Consider the following 20,444-nt stretch of genomic DNA (forward strand, 5'->3'; position numbering starts at 1 on the left):
AGACACTACCAGAGACAAGTCACAGAGACACAGGAACTTAAAGTATGTCAGAAAACAAGAGACGCGGGCGTGAAGCAGGTAATTTAATCTTGAACAAAAATAGCATTTCAACTCCAGATCACTACTATTTACACATTCCTCTGATTTAATTATGTTTCACCTCATAACAGATACATGATGTAAAAAATGTTTCCTTCGCCAGCATCATCACTGTGCAAACTTCATTAGCATATACATACAAATCTACCTCATTAGTGTGCTATGTAAGCTTATGATGGGATCATTGTATGTGTAGACTGTTTTTGACCAAATCATTGCTATTTGATGTATGATTGTTTTTTTTTAGGGTTCAACCCAAATTTTATTTCATTATAAATTAATGATATTTAGTGTGAAATTACTTTTTAAAAGTGTTGTCATCTGATAAGTATTTGGTGTATGATCTCAGAATGAAGGAATGGAAACCAGTTGAGATTTATCAACAGTATAATTTCACTATATTTTACTTTTACTTTTATTGAAAATAAGATTCTTTTTTCATATAATTTAACTCGATTGTATTTTCTCCTCTCTTTTACTTCTCCCAGATCTTCCCCACTATCCCTCTCATCCAGATACATTCCCATTCTGTCTCTCATTAGAAAAATAAGGATTCTAAGGGACATTAATAAAATATAACAAAATAAAATATAATAAGACAAGCCACAGACTATCACATTAGAGTTGGAAAAGACAAGCAAACATAAGGAAAGAGCAGAAAAGAATGTGCAAGAGTCAGAGACCAACTTGTTCACACACTCAGAAATCTCATGAAGACACTGGAAGCCATAAGAAATACTCAGTGGACCTGGGCAGACCCGTGCAGGCCCTGTGTCTACTGCCTCAGTTTATGTGAGTTTGTATGAGATTTGATAGGGTTGATTTAAAGGGCCTCATTTTTTTGGTTCCCTCTATCCCCTCTGGCTTTTCCATGGGATTTCCTGAGCCTTGAGCAGAGGGATTTGATGGAGACATCACATTCATGGCTGTGTGTTTCAAGGACTGTCACTCTCTGCATTAATGTCTAACTGTGGGTCTCTGTATTTGTTCCCATCTTTGGCAATTCTCTGATGAGGTTGAGCAAAGCTCTGATCAAATTTGTCCTCTAGGTCTGGGATATTTCACTCAGGATGATTTTTTTTTTTTTTGAGTGCTGTCCATTTATCTGCTTTGTTTACCCCAAATTCTTATGGAAACACAAAACACCCAAAGTTATTCTAAGCATTAACAGCAATGCTGGAAAATAAATACAACTTGTTTTGAATTATAACAAAGGACATAGTAACAAAAGAAAGACGCTACTGTCACAAAAATAAGCATGTAGACAAGTACAATCTAACAGGAAACAGAACCGTACGGTTACTACAGCAACCTGTTCAGGTTGTTTGCTTGTTTGTTTGTTTTAACACAAAAGTTCCATGACCATGCTTTTGAGAAGAGGTGTCTTTTCAAATAAAATGTTCTGGGAAATGTGGACACCTGCATGAATATAGTTTCATTTACCTCTCCCTGTAAATGGACCAACTAAACAGACCAATGCCCATAATGTCAGATGTGAAACTCTGGACTGTGAAAGTCCCTTAAGAGATCTTTATAAAAAGGATTCCAATAGCCCAAAAAATGGTAGCAAGAACTGACAATAGGATTTGTGTGAATGGGCAGAGTACAGGGTCAACCTATGTACTAGGAGAAACAAGGAGGTAGTATATTGAATTTATAAGGAACTCAGAATTTTAATACCAAATGAGGAAAAGAATCCAGATTAGTTCTGGAAGACAGAAGTACAAATGAAAAATGTGCTCAGCTATACCAGTGCTGGACATATCTCCAAAGGCATCTAAGTTGGCACTCGCCAGGAACAATTACACACCCGTCTTTGTCTTAGTTCTACTTCCAGTTGCCAAGATATAAACAAAGAGTACATGTCCATCAACAGAGGAATGGACAAGTAAAAGTAGAATATATCCACAGGAATTTTATTCAGGTATAAAAAATGAAGACCTGCCATTTCCAGGAAAACATGGGAAGCTGGTTATCATTAGGCAAAGAGAAATAAGCCAAATCAGGAAGAAAACATTACATAGTTTCTAATGTACAGAATACAGTTTCAGATAATACATAATGGGCCGGGTGTATATGCAAAAGAAGTGTAGTGCCTAAAAAGGCAGAGGATCAGAGAAGCTTCTTCTTGCAGTGGATGGTAATTAACAGAGTGCCAACTGGGAGATGAGCAGGGAGTGAGACCTTTCAGCCGTAAATGATATGTCTTCATCAAACTTCTCCCTGACACTCAGAGACCTATGCAGAAGAGGAGGAAGAATGAGTCATGGAGAAGCCACAAAACAATGTTTCCAGACACAACACAGCTTATGCACATATGTACTCACAGAGACTGTGACAGCATGCACAAGACCTGCTCAGGTTCAAACCAGACAAAATCCCAGCATGAGAAGGGGGAGTGGGAACAAACTCCCACCACAATCAAAAAGCTATTTATGGTCGACACCTGCTTGGAAAAAGAAAATCACTTTTCTCCAGTGGAGTGCCACTGGGTATATCAAACAGTCCTCACGCGCAAGTGAAGATGGCCAATAGAAGGGGACTTTATGAATTATTTTTTTTGTCTGTGTGTGTACTTTTTGTTTTATTTTGGTATTTTTTTGTCTCATTGATTTTATTTTTTTTGTTCATCTGTTTTGATTTTCATTTTTGGTTGTTTTTATTGTGTTTTTTTCCTTGAGGGAAGGAAAGAGTGAAAGAGAGAGAGAAAATAAGAGAGACAGAGAGAGGGAGAGAGAGAGAGAGAGAGAGAGAGAGAGAGAGAGAGATATGAAGATATGAAGTGGGGTGAATGGGATAGTTGGAGCTGGATAGGATATGAGAAGAGTTGGAGAAGGACTAAGAATATGATTGAAATATATAAAAAGATTAAACAAAATGATAAAAGATAAAATGGGAAGATGGTAGAATAACTGTGTAATAAACTTGTAAATAAACAAGATATTCACATATTTTCTCATGGAAAGAGTCTAGAGAAACTTGTTTATAATGTAAAGTGCAATACTTCCTATCAGTGCCTTTAGCTACCTCTGATGATCATGCCATCTACACACCAGTTAATAAATGACATAGTAGGCGGGTACCATTTACATTTTACATATATGATCGTCACTTAACAGAAGCATGAAGTTTTTCAGGGAAGTATAATTTACGATTGGCTAGTGGAATTGGTGGAAGTTGCATGAAGAACTGGAAATGGATCCTTTGTCCCCAAACCAGTGGTATGAATAAGGGATCAGTTTACTTAGATAGAATTATTTAACTGGTGTGCTGCCTTCTTAATAGGCCTAATTTTATTGTGAAATAAAATGTGCTAATAATATTAGTGTTACATCAAAGGTATGTTACATCATATATACATACATATTACTATGCCACATGAGAATAAAAGCATGTGCATTGCATAGTAAACCTTCCCAATATTGGAGAACAATAGACATTGTCATCATTTGCATTTTACTGATCTAAAAAAACTGAGACATAGGACCTTAACTTGTTTCAGAACTAACATCTTGTAGTAATTGGAGCTGGGAAAAGGATCACATATTCACATTCAGGCATCCATGTTGAAACTGCCTCCATGCCTTGCTGACACCCTTCAGTAAAATATCTGATTACAACTAAAACATCTCATGTCAGGGGCTAGAAAGTCGGCACAGTGGGCACAATGTTTACAAGGCAAGCAGAAAGACTTGTGTTCAGTCCCTGAACCCATTAAAAACAGGCATGCGGGTGCATGCTTGTGTCACAGCGCTGGACAGGCAGGAATGGATGGCTCTTTAGGGCTCACCAGCACGCCAGCCTGTCCTGTTTGCTGAGTTCCATATTGGTATGAAGGGAAAAAAAAGCCAAAACAGATCCCAAAGAATGCTTCAGATTGTCTTCAGTGCAGCCGTGACCTTACATACACATGCACACACACACACACACAGCACACGCTTGTGCACACACACACATACACACCAGCATGCATACACAATGTTACGTCAATGTTTACCATTGCTGGCACAGCTTTGGCCATGCATGTTTATGGAGAGTTTTTAAATGAAAATGACCGTGTGGCCTTTGTAAAGCAAAATCACAAAGGCCATAGGGCCTCTCGTTTTTGTCAGCTTCCATATTTGATAAAACAAAATTGAAATAGAAATGTAATGCATTTCAGTCTTTTAGCGGCATCAGCTCACTCTTATGAAGAGTGAGGAAATATTACATCCTGCCCTATGAGCTGGGAGAATCCTGCTGCAACAAGTAAATTAAACCTGCAGTGGTGGCATCGAAGCAGCCATGTAGAGTGCACATACCAAAGGTTCCGCCCGAATTCCTACGAAAGCTTTAGCACGTAAATAGACGATGGATCAACTTGTACCAGAGTATTAATAACATTCTTTTTATCTTTTATTTAGTTACATAAAGAAAAAGAACATGCACAGAAGATGGAAGATCACCTACAAATGTAAACTTTAAATCAGCATATATTTATATAGCAAATGAGTAACATGAGGCTCATCCAAGTTGTGGTTACTGTGAAAACACTGAACATTGCTATAAGTTCCTTGAAATTCACAACACAGAATTTAGGAAGTGCCTCAATAGGATAGCATGGCTCTGCATGCATGAGGGATATTATTTTCCAAACATTACCAACCAAAAAGTACATAATTTTTCATGTATCTACATCTTGTTCATTCTTTTAAAAAGGCTCAAAAATGATAGAATTTGTACATCATTGACATTTAATAGATTTCTTTTATAAAGTCACTGTTTCACATGTGTATTATGATATCACATGTTGTGGTGTGTGTGTGTGAGAGAGAGAGAGATTAGAAAGGGGGCTGTGAAAGGGTGTAAAGAGTTCTAATGGGAAGTGGGAGGGGAGCAACAAGGATTAGTTGGGACATTTGAGGCATGAAAACACCAGCAAGGAGGAGGAGGAGGAGGAGGAAGACTCCAGGAAAAGGGGGAAGGGACAGGAGATGGTTTTGATGGCAGATAAGAACAAAGTGTAATAATAAACCTCTGTGAAAATGTCACAAGGAAATGTGATACTTACCTGACAACTGAAACTTAAAGAATAAAAAAATGTGGCATTTAATATGTGATATGTGAAAAAATGTATTTTAAAATATGGTTGAATATATTTTAGGTTAGAACTAGAAAATACCTCATTATTAGCTACAGTGAAGAAACAAAAGGCAGAAATAGAACATCTGCAGAGACATCTGCAGGACACACAGAAAGACCTGGCCCAGAGTTCAAGTTTGGTAAGTCAATGTCATGTCAACCCCCTTTCTGGCAATAAAAAGAAATACTTTAGGGAACATATGAAATGTGTTCATATGAAATGTCTCATTACAAACACTTTTATTGTTTGATAATTTGCACATACATTGTTTGAATCAAATCTCCCTCCTAATTGCTACACTTTAATTCTTTTCTCACTGCTTTCAGCACTCTCCCTACTAACTGTATGTGCCCATTTTGGGTTATTTTCAGTGTTGTGTTTTAGCTCACTGCTGCCAGTATGTGCATGGGTGTAAAACCATCTACTGGAGCATGGCTAGCCTCTCAGGTTCACGTCTATGGAGAAGGCAACTCTCCATCTCCAAGAAGCCACCAATTTCTCTTTTCATTACCTAATTCCATGGGAAGGAATGGTTCAGGGTGAATAGCATATCTTGGAGTTAGTCTTTTTCCTAGCATGGTGCCAAAATCTGGGTTCAGTTACCAATACCATATACATGAGTATTTTTTACAATTCAGATTTAATACTGCTTACATTGGTAAGAAATATTTAAAACAGCAACGTATTTTTCACATATTTAAAAATTGTTATAGAAATCATTCTTTTTCGACCTTGAAGAATGAAATGTCAAAAGTAAAAGAATCAAATATACTAGGATGATTTGAATTAGATTTTCTCTAAATATAAATTTCAATCTGCGGTAGGCACAGACAGCCGTTCAGGAAAATAAGAAGCTCTGTAAGAAGCACACTGCAGTAATAACTGAGATGGAAAACATGATTAAGAGGCTGTGGTCAGAAGTCTCCAGTGTTAAAACTTTGAGCGAGTCCAGCCAGAGAGAACTGGGGAAGTACAGGCGATGCTATCTGGAAGAACTAAGAAACAAAAACTTCCTACTACATGAACTAAACAGGTGAGTGAAAGAGAAGGTCGCAGAAGATGCAGCCAGCTCATTCATAAACTGCTAAATCATAAACTTTAGTCAGATTTGATCCTCACACTAATGGGATGTGAAAGCTACCTGGCCAATATGTTTTTGGGAAGTTACATCAGAAGATGGATTCACTGATAAAATGTTGTTCCAGGCACATTTTATTGCCTTCCCTCTTTTAGTTATGTTTGGCTTTTTCCTCATTAAAATTCTCATATAGTTAACCCAAGCATCCAGATTTTCAGGCACGTATTCCTAAAAGTTTCTTATTAGATGCAGCTATATAGGTATAAAATTGCCTATCAACATATACAAAGAAGACACATCCCCAATGGAGTCAGCGGATTGTGCTAAATCCTGCTGGCCTGGATCTGGAACTCTGACAGGCAGCAGCTAGGGAATGAGGAAAGAACAGCACATGGACACATGTATGGAAGAGCTGGGGTCCAGACGGGGCATACGCACTCTGAAGGACCAGCTCCCATTCCTGCTATGATGCTGAACTTGAGTGTGTTAATCATGCACAGTCCTGGGGTGGGAGGGTGTGCTGTTTACTCTCAGTAGGCAAGCAAGCTCAAGCTGCAGCGTCCATGAAGAGGAGGAAGCCGCAGTTGCTAGTGTTTGCACACATGTGGCACCCTTTCCAGTTCAAAAAGCTTTGCCAACCCTCTGAGTCTCATCCTGGTAAGGTTTTGCCACTCACACGGGACTGAGACATTGGAGTCCTTGACATGGCTGTACCCATCTCAACAACACATGTTCTTTCAGGACTTCCTCACTCAGGCCTTCCTTCTTGCACTTCCCACGGGGTTATCTTTATGTATTTATGTACATATATGTGCAACAATAATTTAAAAGAAGTCATTAGTTAGAGAAAGAGTGAGGGGTAGACACGGGAGAGGTTGGAGGGATCACAGAAGGGGGAAGTGATGTAATAAAATTTTAACTTAATTTGGGGGTGTGTTTTGAGACAGGGTATCACTATGTAGCTCTGGCTGTCCTGGAACTCACTATGCAGACCAGGTTGTCTTTGATCAGCCTCCCTTCACCTCCCAAGTGCTAGGGTTAAAGGCATGTGCCACCATGCCTGACCATTATGTTTTAATTTTAAAAAAAATCGTAATTAAAAAAAATTGGTTGTTTGGGGATGAATACAATTAAAACCCCAGGGGGGAAATACTGCTAATTCTATTGAAACCTAGTGAATTAACTTTCCTCCGCTGTTTTCTTTTGTCTTATGTGACAAAACTGTACTCTTGAATGTTTATATGCCTTGTATTAGAGTAGAGACGAATACCATGGTAAAAGGGGTTAATACAAATCACAATGTTGACAAAGATAATTCCTTTGTTAGTGGGAGAGCATGTGTACAAGCCAAGAAGGGGCAGGTCCCCCCCCCATCTGATTCCTGGGTACTTTTGAAATGGCCAACTGTACTCAAAGTTCCGTTTGTTTTGTTTTGATCATCAACTCAGCCAGATCCTTGTTTCTCTTATCGCTTAATGTCTGTCATAGCTTTTGTCAACTTAACATAAACCTTAGCATACCAACACATCTTGGAGAAGGAAATCCCATGTGAGAAGTTACTTCTGTCAGGTCTGGCCTGTGGGCACATATCTGGGATGTTTACTTGACCAGTGGTTAATATGGGAGAGTGCAGCCCACTGCGGGTGGTGCCATCTCTGAGCAGGCAGGCCTGGACTGCATGAAAGAGGTGGCTAAGCCAGGCATGGAAAGCTAACCAGTAAGCAGAATTTCTCCATTGCTCCACGGTTTCTGCTCCAAGCTTCTACCTTGATTTCCTGCCTTGGCCTCTCTTGACGGTAACCCAGGAGCCAAACAAACTCATCTCCAAGTTGTTTTGGGGCAGTGTTTTTTCACAGCCACAGAAAGCAAACTAGAACAATGTCCAATGCTTAATTTTACCCACTGAATATACAAATCCTGAAAGCAAATGCTTGAGAATGTCATTTTGTTTCCTTTAACTTCCTAACTCTCCTTACTAGTACAAATGTTCATTGCTTTTTATAGCTTTGTTTTATTAATTATATAGGTCTGAAAAGTATAATGTGATATTTTAATAGATTTACATGTAGTTCATTTGGTAGTAAATCATGAATGTTAATATACTCATCATATCACATAACTATATTTTGAATTTAAGTATTTCTAATCTGATCTCAATAATTATATTATTCCTCTCAGCACCAGCTTACAAGTTAAGTAGTCATACATTGTTGCTATCTTTTATATTGTTTGAGTTTCCTTTTAGTGTGCAATTTTTCCCAAAAGTATATATATACTCTGTTTTCTGCATTTGTGTGTGTGTGTGTGTGTGTGTGTGTGTGTGTGTGTGTGTGTGTGTGTGTGTTTGTTTCTATATGGGCATCTGGACATGTACATATGAGTGTCATGCATGTGGAGGTGAGACTTTGATGCTGGATGTCTTCTTCAGTCTCTCTCCTTATATATTGAGGATGGTCTCTCACTCGAACTGAGAGCTCACTAATCCGGCTAGTCTGCTAGCTGCTTGCTTTAAGAATGCCCTGTGTCTGCCCCTGAAGCTCTGGGGTTGCAGGTGCACCCACCTGGTACTTTCATAGCCTGGGGGATCTGAACTCTGGTCCTATGCTGCGATGACAATGATCCACTCACTTTACCTGCTGGGCCATCTTCCTAGGCCCGTAGTGTATGTGCTCTTCTGGAAGAATTCTGAACATGTAATTGTATTCAGCAGGTACGATTTGACGTAGTTTTCAATGTTAAGATTCTCTTCAAAACAAAATTTATTATTATGGAATAATTTTTATTGAAAGTCCTTTTGGAATTTTTCGGGGAAAACGATTACTACTCAGTGTTTGTCTCTTTGGTATCTATAGGACTAACAACAGTCAAGAAGAGTCCCATACAGAACTTCACATGAAATTTGAGCAGAACATTTCTGCATCAAAAACACTGAGTACAAGGCTGGTTCATAAGTGCTCTTGTGTGGAAAAAACTCACCAATTGGGAAATGAAGATGGGGAAAACTTGGCGGTGCCTTCCTCAACCATAGGATCTACTCATGCCTGTATGGCACACTACCCGTGGATGGTGTGTTTGAGTATCATTGTCCTTTGTATTTGTGATATATCTCTCGCTTTCAATTTGATTTGCAATTAAGTTATTTATTTGATTATATGTGTAATGTTAAGGTTCTAATAATATGTGTTATTGGTGAGAGAAAACAAAGTTTGCATTTTTGGGGGAATTTTATTTTTCCTGTTTACTAAACACAGATCCTTTTTTCATACAATGTAATGTGAATACCGTTTTCTCTCCCTCCACTCTTCCCAGTTCCTCCCTCATGCATGGGTCTTCACCAGGTCCTCTGCATATATGCTATGGCTTTCAGTTAGCACTTTCATGGGACCCCTGAATGTGTAAATGAGTGGGTCTCTTAATCATGTGCCTTTTCTTATGACTCTTTTTTTGTTGTTATTTTGTCTTGTCTAAATTTGATATGATGGCTTTCATTTCATCTTACTATATTTTGTTTGTTATGTTTTGTTATCTCCTAGAAGCCTGTTCTTTTCCAATGAGAGACAGAAAGGGAGTAGATCTGGATGGGAAAATTTTTGCCATTTTAAGGTGTCCCTCAAACTCCTATTTTCAAGAGATACAAATTTAGCTTTATTACACAAATATGACTAAACAGTAAACAGTTGCGTTTTACATTTTGTCAAAAGCCTCGGTTACATGACATTTTATTTTAGCATGGAGACGTAGCTCCAGACCCTTGGACAGGCTGAGGCAAGGTTTCTGTGTCATTGTGTCTCTGCTGCACCTGCAAGGACTTTAAGGCTTCTACAGATTCCCATTTGTACTCTACTAAATCATAAGCGAGTGACTGACATTTAGACATTTGCAGATATCTAAGTTGAAGGACATCTGAAAGGAACTCTTATCATAAATTAAACCAGCCTATAAATGTGGTGAACTATGAACTATGTTATTAACGCCTTCACCGGAAGCAGGGGTTCTCAACCTTCCTAACGCTATAGCTCTTTAATACCGTGCCTCATGTTGTAGTGACCCCCAACTGTAAGAAGACTTTGTTGCTATGCCGTAACTGTGATTTTGCTACTGTTATGAATCATAATGTAAATATTTTTGGTGACAGAGGTTTGTCAGAGGAGTCATGACCCACAGGTTGAGGATACTTAGAGTACTTTAGATTCTATAGTATTTATTGAGGTCAGAGAAAAACCTGATAACTGGAGAAATGTTTTTTCTTATACCAAACACAGGAGTTAAAGCATACCTGTGGTTTCCTTGTGAGATATGTGTTCCCCAGTCATGGTAAACTTCATAAGAAATCCTAACTTTAATATTTTCATTAACACTTATTACCAAAATCTTACAGTTTTATCAGGTAAGCGTTTGCAACTTAACAAAATAGACAATGTACACACATATTGTAAGCGAGTTTTACAGCTCTGGAGGGAAAGGAATTGTGACTTATCTGGAAGCCAGGCTATACCTAGAGCCACAATAGGACAGATCTGGAGGGGGAGCCATAACAGGACAGCTCAGCTCTGGAGGGAGAGGTATCCTGACTTGTCCAGAAGCCAGGTGATACCTGAAGCTGGGGTATGGTGGGGGATGGTCTCCCCACAGGATGTAGCAATCCTGCTCTTCTAGAGAAAGCCTTTACAGCGGAGCTTCACTCTGCCCTCCTTAAGGGGTCTTCCCAGCAGAGCTCTGCTGATTCTCTCAGGCCCAAGATGTTGCTTCTTGTGCTTCACTCTGCTAAAGGGGAAACCCCTGCAGAAATGCAACAATCTCCCTAAGGGGACGTCTCAGCAAGGTTTCTTTCTGCTCAGTCCCCTAAGGGACATCTTAGCAAGGTTCTTCTGTTCTGTGCTGGCAAATGGAGGTCTTCACTCAAGACTCTTTTGAGAAAGGAATTATGTGGAAAGGAGGAGTCCAGGAGAGCGGCTGCCTCTGCCAGAGTGGGAAAGCACAGCCCACAACTGAACAGGCTGAAGGGTTTATATAGGGCTTCTTAGGGGGTAGAGTTTCTCCAGGGAGATTTTCTGCTCAGGGATTGGTTAGTTTTCCTGCTCAGGGATTGGTTAGTTTCGTTGGTCAGGAACAGAGATGGCTCTTTCACTGGTCCTTTTTAGCCTTTTAGCTCTAATTTTCTTTTGGCTCATATTTCTTTCACTGTCTCTGATTCTAGGGACAAAGTGTGTTTCTTTGGCACTGGTTTCAGGGTCAAGGCATGTTTCTTGGGTTCTGTGTTCAGACATAAAATGTTTCTTTTATTGGCTCAAGTCTGAGATCCAGGATGTGTTTCTTTTACTAGCTCTGGTTTCCATGCCCGGGTGGGTTTCTTTGGCTGGTCCCCTTTTCCCTATATATATCAATTTGAGAGCTTTGAAGAAAAGTAATCAATTTTGTGTTCTTTCCATCAAGTTTATAACATTTGTTAAGCCCCATCTAACCACATTCTTCAAAACTCATGAGTACTAATAATTCAAGAAAGATGAGTGAGCCTCTAGAATTTTAAAATTATATTCTGTGTTTTAATAGTCTGAAAATGATATGAGAGAGCTAAGCAAAGGACTTGGTGACTTAAAACAATCCGTGCAACTTAGTTTGGAGACGCAGAAAAAGCAAAATAGCTGCGTAGAAGAACTAGCTGGGTAAGATGCTAATCTTCCAGATAATTTTGGTGATTTAACTCTAATCTTAGTAATGTCCGAATAAAAATTCACTTTACACTTAGTTGTTAACATTTAAAAAACAGTATTTTAAGATGTACTCAAGAAACTCATCCAGAAACTTTTTTTAAAGACAATGTTTTGCAATATTAGGCCAACCTGGCTTCAAATTGTGATTCCCCCTGCTGCAGCCTTCCAAGTGCTGAATATATCCATATATACATTATATATTATGTATGTATTTCAACAACAAAACCAGATGTTTTTGAATAGCAAAATAATAAAAATATTCTGTGTATTCTTCAAGGCTTTTGACAACAAATGGAGCATTACCTTTGGCATGGAGAGGCAACTGCATTCTACTTCATGTGCCATAAGTGTTTATTCTTATATGATTTTTCACTCCTCAATTCCTTCTGTATTTCATTGTCTTCAGGATTAAAGAACTTTATACATAGACTCCATCACTTCTAACAATGTCATATTATCTAGATTGAGTTTATTTCCTTTCTGCATCTTTTCTTTTATAATGTATGGAACATATGAGGGAGACGAACACTTTACTGTTGGTGTCTTCCATACATGCACAAAGTACACATGTTATTAAATATTTGCATATATCTGAATATTGATATTTTAAGAAAAAACAGTAGTTTCCTTGAATAGAGCCATGGCATTGGTTAGGTATAGAATGATCCAGATGTTTGTATAGTCCTGCATTGTCGCTGGTGAGAATTAGTCCCAGAATCCCTTTAACACTCCAAAACCCATGGTTACACAAGTTCCTAATAAACAGTGGTGTGGTCTAGACAAATTTATTTCCTGGTAATCACATATGATTGTTTTTCACCTTGAGGTATTATGATACTATTTGTAAATCCCATTACTTTTATTTTTCTCATGTTCAAAAAGTTTTTTTGAAATTAAAATATTATTACATCATTTCCCCCTTCCCTTTCCTCCCTCCAAACCCCTTCCATGTAGCAATACTCCCATGTTTTTCCAAATCAATAGCTTGTTTTTCTAATATTATTTGTGTATGTATGTGTGTACTGATCATTCTATTTTCTTTTTTACATTTGAACTACTTATTCTTTGAGAATTTCATGCATTTTTATTTAATCATATTTACCCCTAGAGTATAATTTATAAATGTGACTATTAGGAGTCTTTAAAGTTTCTATTTTCTTATGTCAACTAAATAGTTTACCCTGTGTACAAACAATTTAAAATCTGTTTGATCATTAAATTTTTATTGTTTTATAAGGTACTATTTTTAAAAGAGCATGTTCCTGATTAAATTCATTTTAAACAGTGATGTAGCACATGTTTTCATCACCCTCAGTCACTTTTAACTAACTATGGTGACTTAAAAATCATAATCAAATATTGCATGTGTGTGTGTGTGTGTGTGTGTGTGTGTGTGTGTGTATTTCTTGATAAATTCTTGTGTATAATTTTTCTTTTCCTTTTCACATTTTGAACTGACCTCTGGTGACAGATGATAATGACTTAATTTTTTATATGTACATACTGATTTGAATAACTGTTATGTAATTACCAAACAAAATATACTTATTCCCTTCATATTATTTGCATATGATTATTATTAGAATTATTTGAGGAAAAATCAGCTACAAATAAGTAAGAGGAGAATAATTTATAGATGTCTTTTATTTCATGATAAAACATAGTATTATAAGTATTTACTATTAACAGTTAGTGTTAACATACATTGATTCATTACATTTTGCAGAATTGTGAAACCCTTTAAGATAATAAATCATAAATGTGAAATTGGAGAGTGTGGTTCTCACAGAGATTTTGAAACCTGCCAATTTGGAAGGAGGACTCCAGTTTCAATGCAGCAATACTCAGTAAGATTTAATAAGTCTGGGGACTGGAATTCATTTAATTGGTAAAAATATAAGTCTTTCAGTACTTTGAGCAGTGAAATGAATACTTTTGGTAGAGTGAGAGACTTGGTATCATAGGAAAAGTTTTTCTTTTTGTATTGAAACTATATGCTTTGATTCTCCTGTAACTTGATACTTCACAAGAGTTTAAAGGAAAGCAATATATGAACCTAAGTTATGACCATAAAAGTATTTTTGTAACAATTTATTGAAACATAATCACTGTCCATGAAATGCAATCACTTCGATTATAAAATTCAATGTTTTCAGTATATTTATGTCTCTCTGTCATAACCATAATTTTATAATCATGGTTATTCTCAAAATAAATTCCATCCTTTTCATCCATCATGTAACCCTCCTTCCACTGCTCATTCTTGGGGAGACATCAAGCTATGTTTTCTCTACAGATGTGTCTCTTCTGGACATTTCAAATAAATAGCTCCTTTCTATATTAGCTTTTTTTTTTTTTTTAACTTAACATGATGTTTCCAAGGTCCATTCCTGTTGTAGCTGGTGTTTGCATTTGGCTTCTTATTATTGCTAATGTTCTTTTGTATCTATACAACATGCATCTTATTTATGGATCCATTAGTTGGTATTTCCACTTACAGTATATTAGTAATCCTGCTGTGGACATGAATGCACACATGCACATGTTTTCCTTTCTCTTGAATGAATACTTAGTGGGAAAATTGTTGAGTCATGTGATAATATTGTATAAACCTTTGAGGAGCTGTGAGTGCCAGGCTATTTCCCAACCAGGATGCAGTTGAGGCAGATGGGGTTACCATCTCATCCCGTCCAGTTTGTGCTTTGCTGATCTCAACATATGATTTTCAGTTGAATTTATAAGGACAATCTGTTATTTTTCTTTTCTTCATTGAAATCTTTGCTCCCTCATCCAGAACTTCTCTTCTTTTTTTTTTTTCACTTCACTTTCCATCATATCTTTGTTACAGGATCTGCTGATTTGGTCTGCAGTTTGTTACACTGTGGTTGACTAACTCATTACAATGTTTACAGCTTACATGATTTCCTAGGTAGGAAAGGGAAGATTACCCTCAGAAGCCAGCTTCTCCTATTAAAGTCAAACTGATCTTGGAATTCACAGTAAGGTCTTGTTCCTGCATATAACACTGAAGCTATCCATTTATACTGTGCTGAACATACATCCTAAAAATGATACTTCCCTGCTGTTTCACTTGCCTTTAATTTAAAACATTTATATAGATACACACATGCACATGCATGTGCGTGCACACACATATATACACACACATGCATAACTTTTACAGAATTTCTAGAATAAATATTTCAATCCCTCCAAGCAAAAAAAAAAATTCAGCCAGATAACATTTAAAAATTCAGCAGTGTCTAAACAATTTCTGAAAGAAAAATGATTAAAATATAGTAATTGTAATAAAAGAATCTATATAAGGTTAGATCTATCACACCTTACTCAAAGTTAGTTCATTCTGAGAATTAATTGCTGAAAGCAGATTAGGTGTCTGAATTTGGTTATGTTATCTAGTATTTCTCGGTTTTTGTTTCTTTGTTTTCTACTATAGTACTTTAAGTCATGATTCCCATTATTTTCCACATCCTAATTAGTGTGGTGATATTGTTCCCCAATATATTGTACATCCTAATAAACTTATCTGGGGTCAGAGAACAGAACAGCCACTAGATATAGAGGCCAGAAAATGGTGGTACACATGCTTTTAATCCTAGCATTCCAGAGGCAGAAATCCATCTGGATCTCTGAGTTCAAAGCCACACTGGAAAATGCCAGGCATGGTGACACACGTCTTTAATCCCAGGAAGTGATGGCAGGAAGCAGAAAGGTATATAAGGTGTGAGGACCAGGAACTAGAGCTGGTTAAGTTTTTAGGCTTTTGAGCAGCAGTTCAGCTGAGATCCATTCGGATGAGGACTCAGAGGCTTCCAGTTTGAGGAAATGAGATCAGCTGAAATTGTGATGAGGTTAGCTGTTGGTTTGTTTTTTTTTCAGCTTCAATACTGCTCAGTTTGTTTTTATTAATAAGACCTTTTAAGATTCATACTACAAATTAGAGATAATATTCTGGCAAATTGTTACTTAAAAAATTTCAATTGAAAAGTTGGGCATAACTTCTTATATATCTTCTTTTTTTGCTGTTTCTCATGACAGTGTTTGCATCATTAATTAATTTACACACAGTGACCTCTTTAAAGGAGAGTAACTTTTAAGATGTGACTTAGGTTTTGTTATTATTTCCTATTCAAAACAACTGTCTTTTATTTTTGATTTTTAAAAGACTTGTTTATTTGTGCATTTTATATATTCAGGTGCTTTGTCGGCATATGTGTCTGGGCACTAGAGATGGTTGTGAGAGTCCATGTGGGCACCAGGAATGACTCAGACTTTGGAGACAGGCAGTGCTCTTCACTCCTGAGCCATCTTTCCAACTCCTGTCTTTATTTTTATCTTTAGTGGCATAGACAACATAGTTTTCTTTTTCTTTTTTCAGTATCTTGTTTGAGAAGAGTCTAGGAATGAAAGATTGTTTCTGATCCCCCTGCTTCAGTTGGGGCAGCTTTACAACTTGGAAGGGTGCAGAATCATTTGGAGCAATGCTCTGTCCTGTGTGTAGTACCTTCTGTAGATGCTGCTGCTGATAGCCTAACTGGAACAAGCAGCTCTACTGGGAAGTATAGGCTTTCTCCTGATGTCTTACAACATAGCCCTGAGTTCAAGGGGTCAATGCTGTGAAACAGAGGTTTTGTCTAACCTAGTGTTGCCAGTCACCTGACTTCATTCTCGCCTTTTTGATGTTTGGCCTACATTCTATTTTCTTATCTAATGAAAATCAAACAATTAAAACCCACACACCCAGATCTCTAGTCATACTGTTTTATAGTCTCCCCACTTGAAAATTAAAATTATTTTAATTAATAAGAGCCACAAGGCTCATTAACTGCTGAGCCATCTCTCCAGCCCTGATGTTAAGATCTTATCAAAATGAGCTGGCTCAACCATCCTCCAGAGGACCTGAGTTCAGTTCCTAGAACCCACTTTGGGTAGCTCAAAATACCTGTAACTCTGGCTCCAGGGTATCCAGCACCTCCTTCTGGCTCCAAGGACACCATCTGTCTTTCCCACATAACACAAAGATAAAAATTTTAAACCATCTTACCATTCAATATGAGGTTGTAGTGCCTGTGTCATGGTTCCTAGATTATAATACCTTCATGTATAGTTTCCCTCCATATAGAGACTTCACATGAAGTGATACCATTTGCAATTCACCTGCTCAACTATCTGCTCACTTGCCCTCCCTACCATTCCAAACAGAACAGTGCAAGGCTATAAGAAGGGACAGTGCAGGCTGAGGTCACGCTGAGAAATTAGCCCTCAATATTGAGATCATTCTTTGCGGCTCTCTGCTATGCACTAGACCCTCTATTTCTTCCTTTACCTAAGAAACAGACTGTGTCTGAGCAACTGAATTATTTTTTTCATCTTGTTTTTTAGCTAGGTTCTGTTGCCTCTTTCAATAATATCGTGCTGTGGAATGCCATTCTATATGCTGTGGATATGTGTTGCACTGATTGGTTGATAAATAAAATGGTGATTGGCCAGTAGTCAGGCAGGAAGTATAGGTAGGATAAGCAGACAAGGAGAATTCTGGGAAGAGGAAGGCTGAATCAGGAGTCACCAGCCAGACACAGAAGGAAGTAAGATGACAAGGCAGAACTGAGAAAATGTACCAAGCCATGCGGCTAAACATAGATAAGAATTATGGGTTAATTTAAGTGTAAGAGCTAGTCAGTAATAAGCCTGAGCTAATGGCCATACAGTTCGTAATTAACATAAGCTTCTGTGTGTTTATTTGAGTCTGAGCAGCTGTGGGCCTGGGTGGGACTGGAGAAAACTTTAGCTATAATATTGTTTTTTTTTTCTCTCTCTATTTTAACACAATCTTCAGTGAAATAAAAGTCCATCACTTTACACCTCTTTTTCATTCCTCCCTCCCCTCCCAGCAACCCTACCTCAAACCCGTCTGATCTCCTTTTAAGTTGATAGCATCTTCTTCACTGCTATTGTTACATACATATATGTATTTTGTATGTATGTATGTGTTTGTGCAAATTTATATTGGTCTCCCTTCACTCAAGTGAGCAAACAGCTACCATATTTCTTCTAAGAGCTTTGAATCTCCTTGGAATTCTATTGGAACTCATGCCATTCTAAAAGGAACTTTCAGAAATCCTTTTGAGATGAACTCATCATCTTGGATTCCCATTTAGGCCAACTATGAAAATGTTTTAGACCAGGACCCTAAGGTTCACCAGAAAATTTGTGACCTTGCCTTAGAATTTTCTGAATTCTTACATCCATGGTCCTTTTACGAGTGTGGATTCCCAGTGGCATCTGGGTTTGATCTCATTAGAAGTCATTCACACTGCCATATTTTTTTTTTTAAACAATTTGTACATGGGTAGTGTAAAAACTAGAAACCAGTATTTGCACACAGTAAATGTTGACTCTTCTGTGTTACATGGATTTTTAACTTGTGTATCAAGTAAATTTAATATTCAGCTGTTAGGTAGCTTCCTCTAAGCTTCATTACCTTTATAATTTCCAGTCAGTCTCTTTGTGGTCCATGAGCTCCCCCTAGCAATAACTTTGGATCTTTTGTGGCTCTTTCTTTTAAAGATACAGAACATATCACATTTAAAGGCTGAAGATGTGGCTCATGTGTTAGAGCATGTACCTAACAAATGGAAAGATCTGGTTTTGATGACCAAGTGCCTCACATGCAAACAATTGTGCAAGTCAAATTTTGTGCTGGCATAATACAATTGATACTGATGAAGACTTGAGATTCTAGTATCACTTAATTACTGTATATTTGTATTTTCTCTGACTCATTGACTTAAAACTACAGTCATCAAACACCTGCATTAGCTGAGTACAATTGTTTTTGACATTGTTTTGTTTTGCTTTTAATGTTTCAGGCACAAACAACAACTAAACCATACTCAGAATTCTTGAGAGTCACACAGCTTCAACAATAAATGTGATGGAAACCAAAATTAGAAGCCTTAAATCTACACTCTCTAAATTGAAAGTTAGCAGAGCATTAAGTGCATTGGAACTGGAACGATATAAGTACCTCTATCACGAAGAGTTAAGCATTAGAAAATCATTTCAATATTACCTAAACAAGTAAGGAAAACACATATATGTAGAAAGCCCAATAAGTTTGTTAATTTGTCTCTAAAATTAATTTTTAGCAAAGAACTATTTGTGAAATTCCTATAAGGAATGTTTTGACAAAGTGAAAGTTAGTTGAGCAATATAATTTTGGGAAATAATATTATTACATAAACTTAATTTTAAATGATCATTCTTGCAGATTATATTTTCTGCTTTTTATTACACATGATAGTTTCATATACTTAGTCAAATCAGGTATATATTCACCTGTGTATTTTTGAGACTTTCTAATTAAGACAATGATAGTTACATAAAACTTTGTAAGCATTATCGTAAAACTAAATATTGAATGTTGACCTATCTTTAAGATAGTATAGCTTAAAACCAAGGATACAAGCACCACCACCCCTCCTTCCCCAGGGATATTCTGGCAGTTGGCAGATAATTTTCTTTGTTGTGAACTTTGATAGTACACTAACTAGGGGAGCCAGGAGACAAACTGTTCTTTCGAGTTTCTATACTCTTCACAAAGACATTCTGTGGTATAGGGAAAGACTAATATGGGGGGAAGGTGCCAAAGAAAGCCTAGATCAGAAACAATGTTTAAAAATTGTTGAGTGTGAAGATATTGGAAGCTATATTGGCAATTTCCACTGTGCTGCCTTGGTGTTGAGGAAATGATGTCACAGTGTCTTAAGCTTCTTTGGTTCTTTTTCATTAACAGCCCCACATCACATTCTCCCTGGAGTTTGTTGTGAATTATACCCCAGTGCCAAATGTTTAATTATACTCAACTAATACATGAGGTGCACATAAGGGAAAGAAAATCTTTTCAAATCATGTCAAAAGGTGATATTTGTAAAATCTACTAACCGGTTTACAAATATCGTATGACCTCTTCTTGGAAGGCATGAGGACTGCAGTGATGACACACAGATGACCATTCTACTCATCCCAGCTTTGTGGGGCAGTGAGTGGAACTGGGGTAGCTTACAGGAGCTTGGGTGAACTCTTACTCACAGTAACATGGGGAACTTACAGGGAGCTACAGCAACCACAAAAAAAGATTCTTTCTCTTTGTGCAATGATTAATCGTCTATACATTCTCACGGAGAAGTAAGGACTCATGAGGCTCCAACTCCATATGAAAATAAGGGGCCCGGTGTGTCAGCAATTCTGGTGCAGATAATTACATCTGCTAAGAGTTTAAGAGGGCAAAAGCCATATCTTGTCCAAAGGACAGAGTGGTATAATAGTGAAATCCACATATTCCTAGATATTTCATTTTAGTTTGTCAAGTGAATATGTTTAAGCATAACATCATGATGTTATAACAAATTTT

The 20,444-nt window shown here is 37.4% G+C and overlaps 1 protein-coding gene across 1 annotated transcript; it reads left to right on the top strand.

Moving 5' to 3' along the window:
• Positions 1-19,008, top strand: LOC114698995 (ankyrin repeat domain-containing protein 26-like). The gene is made up of 8 exons (XM_028877903.2): positions 1-78; positions 4,503-4,552; positions 5,243-5,360; positions 6,046-6,254; positions 9,152-9,365; positions 11,850-11,962; positions 13,737-13,857; positions 18,901-19,008. The coding sequence occupies exons 2-8, from the start codon at positions 4,533-4,535 to the stop codon at positions 18,958-18,960; spliced, it is 855 nt and encodes a 284-aa protein (XP_028733736.1). The 5' UTR covers positions 1-78; positions 4,503-4,532; the 3' UTR covers positions 18,961-19,008.
• The last annotated feature ends 1,436 nt before the right edge of the window (positions 19,009-20,444 follow it).

This window comes from Peromyscus leucopus, chromosome 4, assembly GCF_004664715.2.
Source record: "Peromyscus leucopus breed LL Stock chromosome 4, UCI_PerLeu_2.1, whole genome shotgun sequence".
Classification (NCBI taxonomy): domain Eukaryota; kingdom Metazoa; phylum Chordata; class Mammalia; order Rodentia; family Cricetidae; genus Peromyscus; species Peromyscus leucopus.